Source organism: Pteronotus mesoamericanus, unplaced genomic scaffold, assembly GCF_021234165.1.
Source record: "Pteronotus mesoamericanus isolate MK-2021 breed Mesoamerican mustached bat unplaced genomic scaffold, CSHL_Meso_final contig_164, whole genome shotgun sequence".
NCBI classification, from domain to species: Eukaryota; Metazoa; Chordata; class Mammalia; order Chiroptera; family Mormoopidae; genus Pteronotus; species Pteronotus mesoamericanus.
The window spans coordinates 4,759,566-4,774,844 of NW_026555065.1; the positions used below are offsets into that span (position 1 = coordinate 4,759,566).

A 15,279-nucleotide genomic window follows, 5' to 3' on the forward strand; every position below is an offset into this window, starting at 1 on the left:
CAGTGACCTCACTCCAGACTGCTCTGCAAGGGTGGGCAGCGTGTGCCAGCAGCCAGTGTGCTTTCGTGACTGCCTTAATTAACACTCTCCCACTACTTTGGGTCTGTCTAGGAGTAAACAGGGTCTAGAAAGGTACAAGTTAGGTGACTAGGTTGGCCTCCAGTTAAAGCTCCATTTACCTTGGAATGCAGTATCAACAGAAGGATCCTAGGGTTGGCTGTAGAAGTGCTGAATGCCTGTTAATTCTCAGTGAAATCCAATTACATAAACAGCCCCTGCCAATAGCCAGAAGGGGTGCCCATTGCCTCGAAAGTAACTTCCAACTTAGTTCACTGGAGATGTACACTGGTAGTACATATTCAGTGTTGATTCTGTGTTAGTAATCACTTTTAATGTTAAAAATATGCAGCAATGGTATGTTATATCATAGTGGTTACTAAAGATCATAGCCTTAACTTTTTATGCAAAAGATACTAACTCTACCCCTTACCAGTGAGCAAGCATGGCATGGCCTGCATTTTTTTTTAAATGAGTACTTCCATGGTAGCCTAGACAGCTATCTTGTCAAAAGAACTTAATCATTCTTCTGATGCATCTCTCCTCAGCCCACATGCCTCCTGTGTCCCAGTTACCTCTTCCGTATTCATATTTAAACCCATTTTCCATTCCCAGTGAGTTGCCCTGATGTTATCTCCAGTGTCGAAGCCACCATGTTAGGGCTAGAGTTTCTCAGACTGGGAGCTTGCAGCGCCATAATAGCCAACATTGCCTTTGCCAGTTCACTGCCACCATCCCCACATTGCCCCGAGGTGGGCAGGTGAATTCCAGAAACCCTTAGGGAGCCAGGGTAACTAGGCACACCATCTGGACTGACCGTGGAAGTAACAGGCACCTGTCTCTGGGATTCTTGTTTTTGCTGATTCCAGGGCTCCAGGCAAGTTCCTTCTAGAGGTTCATGGACAGTGACTCTCAGTCTTCCCCATAATGGATTGGTAGGAATCAAAATGGGATTCCTAAGGTTTGGTTTTGTTGTGGGGGTTTTTTCGGGGGGCGGGGGGGGGCGTAAGGGGAGGGTATTGATTTGTATCTGAATAAGAAAAGAGGAAACCTTAGCCCTTCTGAGGGCTTGCAGAATTTTGAGCAGTTTTATAGCCACAAATAAATTTTGGAAGTCTGATCAGTCAGGGAGTCTTAAGAACATGTTTTCCCCAACTGCTTTTGCAGGTGACTGAATGCAAAAGAATAGGTTTCTTCATTGTATTCAAAATAGTAAGTAGGTTCCCTGGATATAGACAGTAGTAGTTAACATATTTCTTCAAAAAGCAACCAGGAAGTCCACTCCAGTATTTGTAGATCAGCTTACAAAGAAAAGTGAACATGTACTCGATATATTTCTAGTTTGATTTCCAAACTTGGTGTTCTTAAGAAACCTCAGTTCAGTGGACAATTTATTTTATTAGTTTCTTTCTTTACTCCTCACAGTCATCTTTCCGGTGCCATCACCACCTTCAAAGTCTCAGCGCAGAGGGTAATCCATGGTAATAAAGGGGGGCACAGTGCAGTCATCCCAGTAACACCAGAGGACAGCTGTCCTGACTGGCCCAGCCCCCAGAAATTCCCTCTTTCAGGGCAGGTGAGACATTTTCAGTGTTCCTCTTCATGAGCTCCAGACCAAATCCCAGGCCAGCCCTTGCACCGAAAGCTTTTTTTAAGAGGCTTATCAGTCTGTTAGGAATGTCTCAGGAAAGATGAGCCATTTCTTTGGGGGGAAATATATTTACAGGTGGTTGTGTGTGGTTGCATTTGTATACTTGTGTGTGTGTGCTCATTTGTGTGCACTTCACTTCCATAAAAACTCAGCCCAGGTTGCTGGGACCATGTGTTCCCGAATATTCTAGGATGTAAACAAATAACAAGTGAGCTTCTCAAATTAGTGTCACAGCAAGCTGGCTCTGGGAATGAGCCCCATTTATCAAGCGGAAGAGTAAATGGCAGAAAAAGAAATGAAACCAAAAATATTATAAAAGCCCCCAATGGAAAATAATGTTGATTCATCAATTCCCATTGGATATAGTACATGCTCTAATTTATTATATTATTATTTTGTTTAATCTTTGCCCATTGTACTTTTCAAAAGATGTTGGGATGTTGATTGCAATTTTTTAAGACTAGATAATGTATAAATCAGCTGTGGAAATCAGTTTTAATTGATGTGTGGATGTGTATGATCATTGTTAAATGCCTTTTTTTTTTTTTTTTTTTACCTTTTAGATGTGTAATATTGTTTCATAATCTCTGGCACTGGTCACAAAGCTCAGCTGTGAAACATGTAGTATTTTTAAACATGAATGTCAATTTCAAGTGTATTTGAAATGATTCCTCCAGGAGAGAGATTTGTAACATCATTAGGAAAAACTCCTCTGCAGAGGAAGTAGCCTTCTTTGGAGAAAATGGAAAATGGATCTTGATATTGCTATCTCAGAGTAGCCCATTTCCTAGGGCACCATGGAAAACACAAATGTGATCTTTAAGTATACCTCTTCCCCAGTTTGGGGAGGAAAGGACTCAGTTTGCACCCTTTTTGTATGTAAAATAAAATGTCTTACCTTTCTTGGCTAATTTTGCTTCTTTGGGTTTTGTGTGGTTTTTATCTCCCCTGGTTCATTTGTAACTAAGAATCTAGCTAGGACTAACTTTGATACGATTCAAGCCTCCAGTGAATGAAAATAATGTCTGATACTTGGGCATTCTTCATTCCTTTGGGCTGGATACTGCCTCCTCTTGTGGGTCATGTTAAAAATAAATATTCCTACCCTGGCTGGTGTGGCTCAGTAGTTGAGCACCAGCCTGTGGGCTGAAAGGTTGCTGGTTAAATTCCCTGGGTTGCAGGCCAGGTCCCCACTTGGGGACATGCGAGAGGCAACCAATCAATGGTTCCCTTGCTCATCGATAGTTCTCTCCCTCTCTTCCCTCCTTTCCCCTCTCTCTATGAATAAATTAAGTAAATAATTTATTCCTGGCAGAATTTGGACATTCATCACTGACATACTGGTTCCAGTATCCCTGTGGTTCTTAGGTGGTAGAACACCAGGAAGTTAGGATCTTCTCTGCATAACAACTTTGAAATAGTAGCTTTAATAATTCTGTTCTAATGAGAAACATCTATACAGATAGAAGGTATGTAAGTGTGATGTGCAATATAAACTCAAAAGGGCATAAATTGATCACAAAAACAACTGCCAATCTGGACATGATTGGCTGGTGGTTTTTTTCTATTCACTATTCAATTGCTACTTAATGATTCTCCCCCCACCCCCATACCCCGCACTGGTAGGCAAGAGCAGAAAAAGCTTCGAAGATTTTTATGAGAGAAAAACCTCATTGAGAGCATTTTATCCATCAAGCTTGTTTCTCATTCTTTCAAAACTGGTAGCATAGGGACGGGGGAGAAGGTCAATTTTATGCCATTTTAGAATTTGCTCCTCATGTTGAGATGACTACTTTGGAAACAGTTTGGTAAACATTTTCCCAGGCCTAGGTAGAAGGCCTAGACCACGCAGAAGACTTGTGATTGGGGGAAAAGGCTTGACAGACCCAAAGAATTAAGGGGTGGGGAGCTGTTTGGAAGATCCTATTTGTCAGTGCAAAGATTTTTTCTAGAACCTCCACCCAATTGAGATGGTCTGGATTAAGGTGTGAAGATTAGAAATTGCAAATGTCATTTTTGTTATGTGGGAACTGTCTGTTGATGCTCTGCAGCGAGCGTGCAGTGACTTCAGTGTAAGGAAGGACAAGTTAATGCCAGTGGCCGTGCATAACCCCAAACTTAGGTCAGCACCTCATACAGAGCCCAAACTGCAGTTTAGCTGTAGAGACAGAGCCATGCTTACCTGCAATATGAGCTTTGAAGACCAGGAATTTCTATAACGTTAATCTTTGAAAATTAATTTTTAAGATGTTTAATAATGTCATAGGTCCACGTTTTGGAAAGAGGATGTACTTTGCGGTGCATATAAGTCTTCCAGTACTGAAGTCTGTATGTTGCAGACTGGAACACCAAGTTTGCGTGAAGACCTGAGATAGTTCTGTGAGGGGACCTAACAACTACCCCTGACCTTTCTGAAGGTTTCTAGAAAAGGGAGGCTAAAGCTCAGGCCGTTGCATATGTTATCTCCCTTGGTGCTAATGTGACGCTATCACGCTATCACAACCATTATTTGTTGAGCACTTAGCCCTGCAGCAGTGTTGGGGAGCTATATACAAAACACAGTGGTTGCTCGCGCGCGCGCGCGCACACACACACACACACACACACAAAACGTATTTACATGGGAAAATAGGTAAAGAAGTTGAAAGCCCGAGGATACAATAGAACGTGCATTCACTCATACTGCGGTAAGCACAGTAAGATTAGAGAAGGAAAAGTGGTAAAATGACAGGGACTAAGTAAAAATGGGTTTTGAAGCAAATTTTTCAAGTACAAGTAGCTGTGGTTGACTGGCCCAATAAGGACAATTGTGAACATCTCCTGCCCTACCCACGCACTTTTAAAATAAAGATTGCCACCACCTTTCAAAAGTCTTCCACTTCCGCAAAGGCAGAGAGAGCCACGCGCTGCGCCGCTCTGCATGCTGGGTTTTGTAGTTTCAGAAACCCAGTCTCTGCGCTCTTTGATGGGGCCTGCCCTCAGCGATCTTTTTTATGGGGGTGGGCATTTCGGGAGCAGAGGAGCCAATGAGGCCGCAGTAACGTGGCAGCCACCCACGAGCCCGCGTCTTCGCTCGTCCCACCGGCGAGTCGGGCTCCGCCCCCCACGGGGACTTACTATCCGGCGCCGCTCCAGAGGGGGGAAATGAGGCCAGCCTCCTTCCAGAAGGCCTGCAGGAGCCCCAGTTTCCCCCACAGCCGCTCTCGGTGGCGGCGCCTGTGCCCACGCCGCCGTGCCCCACCTTCTTCCGGCCCTCGGCTGCCCGGGTCCCGCTTGCTTCTCCTGGTGGATGCTTCGCCTCTCTGAGCGGAACATGAAGATTCTCTTCGCTGCTGCCCTGATCGTGGGCTCCGTTTTCTTCCTGCTGTTGCCAGGATCCTCTACGGCCGATGAGAAGAAGAAGGGGCCCAAAGTCACCGTCAAGGTCCGGCCTCCCTTTCCCAGACCTACCCAGCAAGGCCCTCCGTCCGCTGCCTGGGGTTGGCCTGGGCGTCCTCAGATTTGCCTCAGCCCCTCCCTGGTTTCCCGGCTGTGAGCTCGTGACGCCAGGACGGTCTTCCCCCATTCAGACCACAGAGTGACCCTGACCACTCCGAAACCCCTTCCCGGACCCAGGGGTCAGCTCCTGGGTTGCCCTGCTGGGGCTGGTACCGTCAGCCTCAGAGAAGTCTATTTGCAAATACCCTGCAGTGCTGGCGAAACGGTGAAATATCACGTCTGCCAGATTGTGAATTCTTTCTCTCCTTAGGTCAAATTATATCCACTGCTTATTACAAAGCTCAGCAATATAGTTTAAACCTACATTGTGTTATTTTTATGTTAATTTCTAGAACCTGGGCCCATTATTTATCTAGAGCAAAGGTTCTTACCCTGCAGTCTAAGGAGAGTGTAAACATGCTTTCTGGGAAATGGGTCTGGAATTTTCATTAGATTCTCATAGGATTTTTGTCCCCACCAAAATCAGATTCAGAAACACGACTCTTAAAACAAGGCTCTGTTTTCTCTGTCATCCTCAGGGTAGCTTCTTGGGCCCTCCTCTCCCTACCAAGGCCCCTTTAAAGAGGCTAAGTTTAAAATGTTCTTTATCCTCAGGTGTACTTCGACCTGCGAATCGGAGATGAAGATATAGGCCGGGTGGTCATAGGTCTCTTTGGAAAGACTGTTCCAAAAACAGTGGATAATTTTGTGGCCTTAGCCACAGGAGAGGTAAGTGGCTAGAGTGGAGGTAGTCAAATTCAAACCAAGTGAAGTTGGCATGTAGAGCTGGCAGCAAACAGCACAGCGTGGCATGTCTACAGCAGTAGCCCTCAGTACCAACTAGCTGTTGTCCTGTTGGCAAGGGAAACCCAGTACTCTTATCTTTTTTGTTGTTGATGGTGGTGTTCACATCCCTTTTTCTTTTTAAAGATTTTATTTCTAGAAAGAGGGAAAGGGAGGGAGAAAAAAGGAGAAAAACATCAATGTGTGGTTGCCTCTCATGCGCCCCCTACTGGGCACCTGGCCTGCAACCCACACATGTGCCCAGACTGGGAATCGGACCTGTGACCCTCTGGTTCGCAGGTCAGCACTCATTCCACTGGGTCACACCAGCCAGGGCTATGGTCACATCTCTTTAATGAGATCAGAGGTTCCTGTGTATGTCATTGGGGGTAGAGATAGCATAGTCCCCCAAACATGACTGCTCTACCCGGGACTCCAGCCCTTGCAGGCAGATTCTAGGAGGGCAGGGAGAGGCCAAAGAAAACCCAAGGAGTTGGGACCAGGGCTGTTGCCATTGGGCAAGTAACTCACCCACCCTCCCAAAACTGCGTATGAGCTATCCCCTTCACTGGAAGCCAGCCCCACAGAAGAAACTTGGGATGTGGGATCTAGCAGCAGTGTCCAAGGGGAGCAGTCCCCCAGATCTGGCTGGGCGGCACTAGCCCTAGCCTCCTAGACCGGCTCGCCCTCACAGAAGTCATGACAAGGTCAGAGCTCCATGACCGAGTCACCAGTCAGGGGTTGTGGGGGCAGGGCTCACCCCTGCCCTGGGCTAACCCTCCGGATGAGGGGGGCACTCTGGTGGGAGCAAACACCTTCCACATTTGTTCTCTCACAGTGGGCAGGGCAGCTAGAGGTGGAGGAGCAGGGGGTACATTCCCTGGAAACAGTCAAGGGGAAGCCTGGACCACCGTGTAAGGAGCGGGTGGTGAACCACACCCTCATAGGCTGGGGGTTTGAAGGCACTGAGACGGCTCCAGTCAAGCAGTGAACCAGGAGGAACAGGGCCAGCCCCATGGTGTGCCCTGTGGTGGGCCTACACGTTGATCGCATGCTGCCATTGCTGTTGCTGCAGCTGGAGTTTAGCTCATCGATGATGTAAAGTGCAACAGCAGCTGAAGAGGATGAGGACGGTCCAGAGCAGCCAGAACCACCAGAGCTCAGGGTAGTAGGTGCAGCAGCCGGTTTCCCTGCAGTAGGGACCATGCTCGCAGAGATGGGGCTGGTGGTTCACTCCTGGGCAAAGCTCTCGAAGCTGCTTTTGTGGCACCCAAAATGCCCTCAGGATACCTTGCTGCCATTCTCACTGCTGGCCCCAGCCGTGCCTCCACCTACAGCCCCTGAAGACGACAGCCTCCTCTACTGCCAGCCACTCCTCCCCTGCCGCCTGTGCGGCCAGAGCTCCCATCCGGGCAGTGTTGGCATATCTTGAGTGTTTTACACCAAGTCCAGAGCTCTGGATTTTTCTTGTTGAGAAAATTTATCTTTAAGACGCTGCGATAAGCAAGGAAAGCACACCCGCGGACACCGCGGCCTGTGGTCTGCACCAGAGCTTTCTCTTAAGAGTAAGGAGCCCAGAGTTTTCCAGGTTTTAAGAAAACGACTGCCCTGTTTAAGAAAGTTTATATTCCAACTTTTCATTGGGTCAGCAGATAACTTTTGCGGCGGGGGGGGCATCTGTTCTTATGATTAGGAAACAATGAGAGGGAAAAGGCAGGGGCATTATGTGAAGTAGAATTACAGAAGGTCCTGGAAGTGTGTCAAGGCAGGAGAATGTGCAGTTTAGCCTTTTCTGGATCTTCGTGCCCCAAGCCTGGCCTGTAGTCACTGCTCACTGGCACGTTGAACGAGGACTGGCCAGCCATGATGTCTCCTGTGAGCAGGCGCTGTGGGCTGGGTTCCTGCGGGGCCTTTTAGTGTCCGCCTGGTGCCTTGTGCCACCTCCTCACCTTCTCATCCCTTTTTCTAGAAAGGATTTGGCTACAAAAACAGCAAATTCCATCGTGTGATCAAGGACTTCATGATCCAGGGTGGAGACTTCACTCGGGGAGATGGCACAGGAGGTAACTCGGGTCCTCCGGGCAGAGGGCTGTCAGTGCAGGTGGGCGGGCTGGGCTGTGCCAGGTAGACAGGGCCGCCTCCCTGGCTCCAGAGGCAGGCCTGTCATCTGCATTGAGACCAGCTGCACCCTTCTTGGCACAGGGCACCCCATGCAAAGAAGAGGGAGTAACGGGGTGGTTCAGGGGGACGTAAGAGGATCTCACCCAGCTGGCAGACTTGCTGGTCCGGGCCTGCAGTTGCGGTGGCTTCTTGCAGCATCTCATGGCAGAAGGGAGCAGAGTGAAACATATGGGTAGGTGATTCTGGGTCAGGCATGCAAAGCCTGTGTGGGCGGCCGTGGAAGCCACAGTGGGGGTGGGAGAAGCTGCTTTTCTTGGTAGTCTCCCACGGGAGGCCACTTGGGCAGGGCTGACCGAGTGTCCCCTCTACATTACTTGCATAAGACAGCCAGACAGACTGATACCCTGGACTAACCCATAGGTCTCACCATACTTGGGTGCATGGCCTGCTGTTCCCTCAGACCAGACCTGCAGCTCACCCCGTCAATGAGTATTTATTGGCCGGGCTCTGTTGGCTGCCGAGGACACAACACTCAGTGGGGCAGCAGCTCCCTTTCACTTCTGGTACCTGAAAGCTCACACCTTGGCTGTAATACAGCCTCTAGGACTCAGCCTCTGTCCTCCAGTGATCAGCCAGGGGGGAAGAACTAAGGAAACACTAAGCAACTCCATAGCGATACAAGATGGAAGTACTGGCGGCAGCAGTGGAGGAGGAAGGCAAGGCATACGTAATCCAAAGCTCCATATTTGTGGAGGCAGACACAGCAGGGTGGGGCCCGATGTCTGCCACCTTCTTGCTTTGTGACCTTATAAGTGAGTCCTCTGGGCTTCAGTTTCCTCTTGTGTAAAGAGTGATAAGAGTTACGGGTGCTGTGAGGGTTGGGTGAGATCTTGACTGAAAGTCCCCAGTAGGTGCTCAGTAAGGTCCGCCATTGCCGAAGTGCTGACTAGCAGAGGAATGGCACGGGGCCACAGTGCTCAGGAAATGGCCTTGCCAGTGTGAGGCAAGATTTGAGCAGGGTGCCCGCTGGAGAGACTAGGAATGGGCAAAGAAGAGGCATGACTATGTTGTGAGCCCAGCTGTGTTCTGCGGCAGGAACTTGGCCAAAGTGGGGTCTGGGGAATGTGAGGATCCACCGAAAACTTGAATTGCGGGGCAGGCCCAGTCACAAAGGAGTTTAAAGGAAAATAATATAGCGGCGAGATTGAGGATGTGGAGGCAGGAGCAAGCAGACTGGCGAGGGGCCGGGGAGTTGTCCCTGGGTGGGATGGTATGGGCTTGCGCCCCAAGATAGGACGGCCTCGTGGGTGAGAGCAGAGATTTGAGAGCCAGGCCCCCTTGGTTTGAGTTGCAGCTTGGCTACTTCCTAGCTGGGGTACTTTTAACCTCTCTGTGCCTCAGTTTCTTCATCTTTGAAATAGGTTTATTAGATCCTGCCTCATCAGGTGTGGTTTTTTTAATGTGTAAAATGGCAGGTGCTGTTACCGCTCTAAGCAGTAGCCATTGCTGCCGTGGGAGCCGCAGGAATGGTCAGAAAGAATGCACGTGTGATGGGGGTGGGGCCCACGGTGTGCAGAGGAAGAGCTGGCAAAGGAATAACTGATGTCCATTAGGCGACAGTATGAAATATGTTGAGTTTAACATGAAAAACTGTCCCTTTAAGTTTGGAACTCCCTGTATCTTGGGACAGTGATTGGAGCAAAGGATGTGGATGTGGGGATTATCTGGATATCAGTCGCAATTGAAATCCTGCAGCTGGCTGAGATTTACAAAGAGGATCCTCGCAAGGAGAGGCTTTTAGCTGGCAGCCCAGCCAGGAGCCAGTGCTCGGTGGCGGAGGCCAGTGTCTTCCTGGTGTGGGACTGAGAAGTAGGGCACAGGTTGGGACACTCCCTCCCCTGCCAGCCAGCGCCTAGAAATTCTTGGTTTTCAGTCTTTTCCCACTAGCTACACAGTCAGAAGTATCTCCCTGATTAGCATCAGTCTAGGAAATTTCCCAGCCTGGTTCCATTCTGTGGAACCACAGGGTGAAAATAGGTGTATTGAAAAGGAAAAAAAAAGGTTTTGGAGGGTGTTGAGTAAAACAAAATGAAAATTACTTTCTTGCTGGGTTTCTCAGGGCCTCTAGTTCACTAGCTCGGTGTTAATCTCCAGGAGACAAAAGAGAGGAGGCAGTGTTTCTCCTGTATCGTAGGATCTGTGAAACTCTGTCTGCCCTCGGCTCCCTTTGTCCTCTGCCCTGGCCCAGGCCCCTTAAGGGGTGACACTTACACACATTCATTGTCACCTTTTATTTTCTGTTCATTCATTGATAAAGGCTCTTGACTTTCCAGAACCCAAATGGCAGCTGCCTCAGTAGTTTGTGCTCTTAGGAAGCAAAGCTGGTCAGCCACAACCTTCTTCCTTTCTAGAGCGTTCTTACACCTTCTCCCACCCCTGCATCCTACACAGAACCTCTCCACCAAAATCCCTCTGTGGCAGGCCTCTCAGGCCATCATTTAAAAGCCATAAACTACATTCTCAGAGTAATCCATCATGTGAGCTACTCCCTAAACCAGCCAGGGCTGGCACAGGGCAGGTTGAGACCCTGGTATCCTCTCCCAAAGATCTACTTGGTTTGTGCCAACCCAGCTCCTCTGACCTACGCTTGTTTATTCCCAGGTAAAAGCATCTACGGTGAACGCTTCCCCGATGAGAACTTCAAGCTAAAACACTATGGGCCCGGCTGGGTGAGCATGGCCAACGCGGGCAAAGACACCAACGGTTCCCAGTTCTTTATCACGACGGTCAAGACAGCCTGGCTGGATGGCAAGCACGTAGTGTTTGGCAAAGTTCTAGAAGGCATGGTGAGTTTCAGAGATGGGGGCCAAACCCGGGCAATGCTTACCAGGGATGTGACAGACCTTGAGGGCCAGGGGTCCCTATATTTTATCCCTTTCCCAAAAGGGAGCCCACAGATTCTGACCAGTGTTCACATCTGCAGACCTGGGGGGATTGAAGAATACGTAGCCTGCCTCTCCCTGCCCCGAAGTCCTGCATCCTTCCGAGCGCCAGGCAGAGGCCGGCCGGGCCTGGTTGCGGTTGTGCTGCTGCAGGGACCTCCGCTCTGTTAAGAGTGTGATGAGCCTGCACACCACCCTGAGGTGCACAGGGCACCGGGTGCCCACTTCCCAGCCACCCTTTCCCTCTTCCTCGCCCTTTGTCCAACCTGGGTCATACTTCAGAGGATCAAAATGCTGCATCCCCTTGTCACAGCTGGGTTCTCCCTGCTCTGGGATGGCACCTGGCCGTGACTCTGTTAGGATATTGGTGCCTTGGGGTCTGTAGTCTGTCTGTCACATGGAAGTCTCAGTTCTCCACAGCTGTACGCTGGGGCCTGTCTGCCATGCGTGGTGGACCTCCTGACCCACCGCGCCTTCTTGCTTGTGTCTTTCCTTCCCAGGAGGTGGTACGGAAGGTGGAGAGCACCAAGACGGATGGGCGGGACAAGCCCCTGAAGGACGTGATCATCGCAGACTGTGGCAAGATCGAGGTGGAAAAGCCCTTTGCCATTGCCAAGGAGTAGGCCCCAGGAGCCTCTTCCTTTTGAGCGACTGTGTCTGGCCCTGTTGCCCTCTCTGTGGGGGTGAAGACAGCCCACCGCAGGGCTCCGCTGCGCTGGCCCCATGCTGACATCCGACAGAGCGGACCCCTTCCCTCACGATCCACGGTCCAGTTTTGTAACAAACTCTTATCAGTGATGACCAATTAAAAAAAAAAAGGTGGTTTTTTTTAATATATAACCTGTGTACATGCTGGGTTCTTGGGCCTGCAACACCTGTGCCCAAGTCTGCGTTCCAGCCCACCTGGGGCTCCTGTGGCAGCAGGTGCTCGTCCCCTTCTTGGGCTCCGCCCTGAACTCGCCACAGGTGCTACCCACAAACTGTCCGGTGTCTGCTCCTTGCTTCTAAACTGCCAGTTGCTGTGCCTCAACCTTTCAACCTTTGCTTGCCCCCTGCTGGTGTCAGTGAAGGACACCTGCACCTTTTCATGGCCTACCCCTAAATTCTCCCTTTATCCTTACCCTCTGTTGTCCATGCCCTGGCCCCAGGGCTGTGAGTGTGCAGTTCTATCACCCCAGCCACTAGTGCAGTTGACTTCTGACCCTGGGGTAGGTCAGTCCTGAGGCCCAGGAGAACCCAGCCCATGTCTCTCTCCTGGGGCTCACAGACTGAGGCAGGTGACTATCCTGGCAGTTGGTCCAAAGGCCTCTGGGCTGGTCAGAGCATCGGCGACCTAGGTGCAGGGAGGCAGGGAGCCTCTGGCTGGGCATCCGCTGGGTAGGTGCTGAAGCTGTAGAAGCCCTGGAGCACGCCATTTACCACCACATTGGGCAGAGGCTCTAGGATGGGAGGAAAAGCAGAGAAAGCGGGGAAGGAGGTGTGGGACGGCCCTGGTCTCAGGCTGCAGCTCCCTGGGCCCCTGCCAAGGCAGCAGGTACCAGCGCGTCACCGGAAATGAGGCCTGGGCACTCGCAGTTCACACTCAGTTCACATTAGTGTGGTAAAGCCAGGCTGGTGAGGAATGCAGACCAGGGAGCCAAGCATATTTCACTGTGTCTGCTCCCCAGAGAATACAAAGCTGGCAGCAGGGAGAAGCTGCTCACGGCTCCTGGAAGCTGAGAGATGGCCGGTGCACCCCCAGTCCGCCCACCCTGCTTCCTGGGCTCTATATGTGGGTTACAGATCAGAGGCAGCCCCTCACCTGGGGACGAGGTGGAGGTGTAGGGATCCCTGCAGAAGCTGATGACAGGCCGGTGGTGCAGCTGCAAGCTACAAGGAAGAGGGCCCATGAGCAGTGCAGGGCGAGGTGGGGCAAAGTCTCCCATTGGGTAGAGACTAGGAATCGAGATGAACAACCCACAAGGAAAAATGACTTGGCAGCTGTCTCAGGAGGCACCAACAGGAAAACCTGGACCAGTAGAACGGGAAAGACACACCAGAGGCAGCAGACCGGCCTCCTGGCCTATGGCCACCAGGGGGCAGCAGGACCGGGAAGGGGCTTTAACTTGCCTGCGGTTGCTAGGCAGGAACTCCCCCAGGGCTCTTAAAAAAAAGAGTATGAGTTGCCCTAGGGTGCCCAGGGGAGCATGAGGAAGGGGTGGAGAAGCGGAACACCAGAATTTCACCTCCCAGGGGGCCACTGCTTCTATTTGTAACAGGCTCAGTTCCGGAGGTGGCTGAGGTAACCAGGGCCAGACAACACCCCTCCACGGGGGTCAGGAAAGCTGACGACGGTGGTCATGTCTCAAGGTGAAAAGGATCAGGCTCGGGCCTCACAGACGTGAAAAGGAACAGGGCGTGACCTCTAAAACCTTCAACTGCTTGTTGCAGCAAGTCCCTTTCCCCCAACAGCGGGGACCCTCCCATGCCAAGCCATGGCCCCTAGAGATGCTCACCCCCAGCTGCTGGCTTTGGGGTCTGTGGGGAAGTGCCGAAGACTCAGGAACTCCAGGAGCTCCTTGGGAACATCGCGGTTCAGGTGCAGGACGCCCTGGAGAGGAGGACAGGGGACGCCTGTGTCAGACCCAGCTGTGTGATGCACGCCGCCCAGGGCAGGATGAAAACGCAGGGGTCCTGCCAAAACGACTGTGCACTTCAAGAGCACTGGCTACCTGGCCTGTCATCTGGCATCGCTGTGCGGGGAGGAGGGAAGGGGTCCCTGCCCTTCAGCCTCATCATGAGGTCAGTGCAGGGTCTCACCCTGGAGGGGGAAAAGAGCTTCCTTTCACCGAACTGGGACCACCTGCTTGGCACCCAGGAGGCTAGTGGCCGCCGTTCAATGAAACTTTGAATGAAGCTGAATTCAATCAATTCTGAAATTACTATCCAGAAGAATTAAGGCTTAGGGTAGGAAAATCATGCCCACGACTGGCCTCCTGCCTCGCCCGGTGCAGCCACACCTCTCTGGCTCACATCTCTAGTGCAGCAGGCTGGGGGGCAACAGAGGAAGACCCATGCCCACCTGGATGTAGGCCTCCAAGCCCTGCCGCCGCTGCTCCAATCCTCGGGCCCTCCAGTTGGGCAGGCGTTTCGAGGGGAATTCGGGCACTTTGTAGAGTTTCTTGATCTGCCAGGAGGTCACCGCGGCGCGGTCACAGCGCAGCGACTGAGTCTTAAGCTCGCTTTCCCTAGCAAGGGCCCTCCCCTCTCCCCACCCCCAAACTTAAGGCTCTGCCCTAGGACGGATCCGGGTGTGGTTGGGACAGGGACGAGAGAGGCCCCAACAGCCGCAGACGCCCGACGGTGCGCCGGCAACGCAGGGTCTTGGGCAGCACCGGCTGAGACCTGCCCCTCTGTGTCCACCCCGCAGCCAGCGAGGACGCCAGTGCCCAGGACCTGAGCGCTCCAGGGACTGGGGTGGTGACGGGGGCGGGGGTGGGGGGGGGGGACAGGGACAGGGGCCGCAGCTAGTCTGCCGCCCCCTGGGGCTGGGCAGGAGCCGGGCTGGGGTCAGTCGGTCGCCTGGCAGCGCGGCCTCACCCGCTTGTGCAGCGCGTGGAACTCGCTGTAGCGCCTCGGCACGGTGTGTCTGCGCCCGCGGTACTGCACCTCCACTCGGAACACCTGCCGGGAGCGCGCGGGCAGACGGGGGCGCATGAGGCCCCACCCGCCCCGCGCTTAAAGGCACAAAGCGGCCTCGGAGCGCCGCCGCTCCCCGGAGACCCTCCAGCGTTCCCTACGCTCTCGGGAGAAGGAGCGCGCGGACCCGCCCTCCACTCCGTGCAGTCCGTCAACAGCCTGGACCGCCGGCCTCGGGACTGGCAAATCCAAGCGCCCCGCAACCCTCAGCAAACTGTCCTCCGACGGTCGCGCCCGTCACACTCGGACGCCCCAGCCCAGGAAGAGGGATCCCCACTACGCTTGGCACGGAGAAGTCCGGCGGGTCCCCGCGCCCCTTCACATCCATTGGCCCCGCTCACCATGTGCCCTTTCTCCGGGCTCTGCCTGGGCGCCTGGGCCTCCGGCCCCACGGACGGGATGTGAACTTCCAGCATCCGCGCTCAAGCACCCCTCCCCTCCTCGCGGGGAGCTCGAAACCAAAGTTCTCCCAGCCAAGCGCGGAGACCCCTGTGGGCCGGCCCCGCCCCCAGATGGCCCCGCCCCGGGGCGTTCCTTCCCGCAGCCGGGTCTTGCCCGGGGCAGATTAGG

General features: G+C 52.4%; 2 protein-coding genes and 1 pseudogene across 2 annotated transcripts; 1 reads left to right on the forward strand and 2 right to left on the reverse strand.

The window, feature by feature from the left end:
* The first annotated feature begins 4,938 nt into the window (after positions 1-4,938).
* Positions 4,939-11,863, forward strand: PPIB (peptidylprolyl isomerase B). Its single transcript, XM_054564500.1, has 5 exons — positions 4,939-5,132; positions 5,801-5,914; positions 7,938-8,031; positions 10,751-10,935; positions 11,532-11,863. Exons 1-5 carry the CDS (start codon positions 4,998-5,000, stop codon positions 11,652-11,654), a joined length of 651 nt encoding a protein of 216 aa, XP_054420475.1. The 5' UTR covers positions 4,939-4,997; the 3' UTR covers positions 11,655-11,863.
* Positions 6,641-7,833, reverse strand: LOC129064416 (WW domain-binding protein 1-like; annotated as a pseudogene).
* Positions 11,864-12,348: 485 nt separating the features above from the next.
* Positions 12,349-15,149, reverse strand: SNX22 (sorting nexin 22). Its single transcript, XM_054564514.1, has 7 exons — positions 15,051-15,149; positions 14,611-14,694; positions 14,093-14,197; positions 13,527-13,621; positions 13,137-13,173; positions 12,833-12,893; positions 12,349-12,470 (listed from the first exon to the last, which is right to left on the reverse strand). The coding sequence occupies exons 1-7, from the start codon at positions 15,123-15,125 to the stop codon at positions 12,349-12,351; spliced, it is 579 nt and encodes a 192-aa protein (XP_054420489.1). The 5' UTR covers positions 15,126-15,149.
* Between the last annotated feature and the right edge of the window lie 130 nt (positions 15,150-15,279).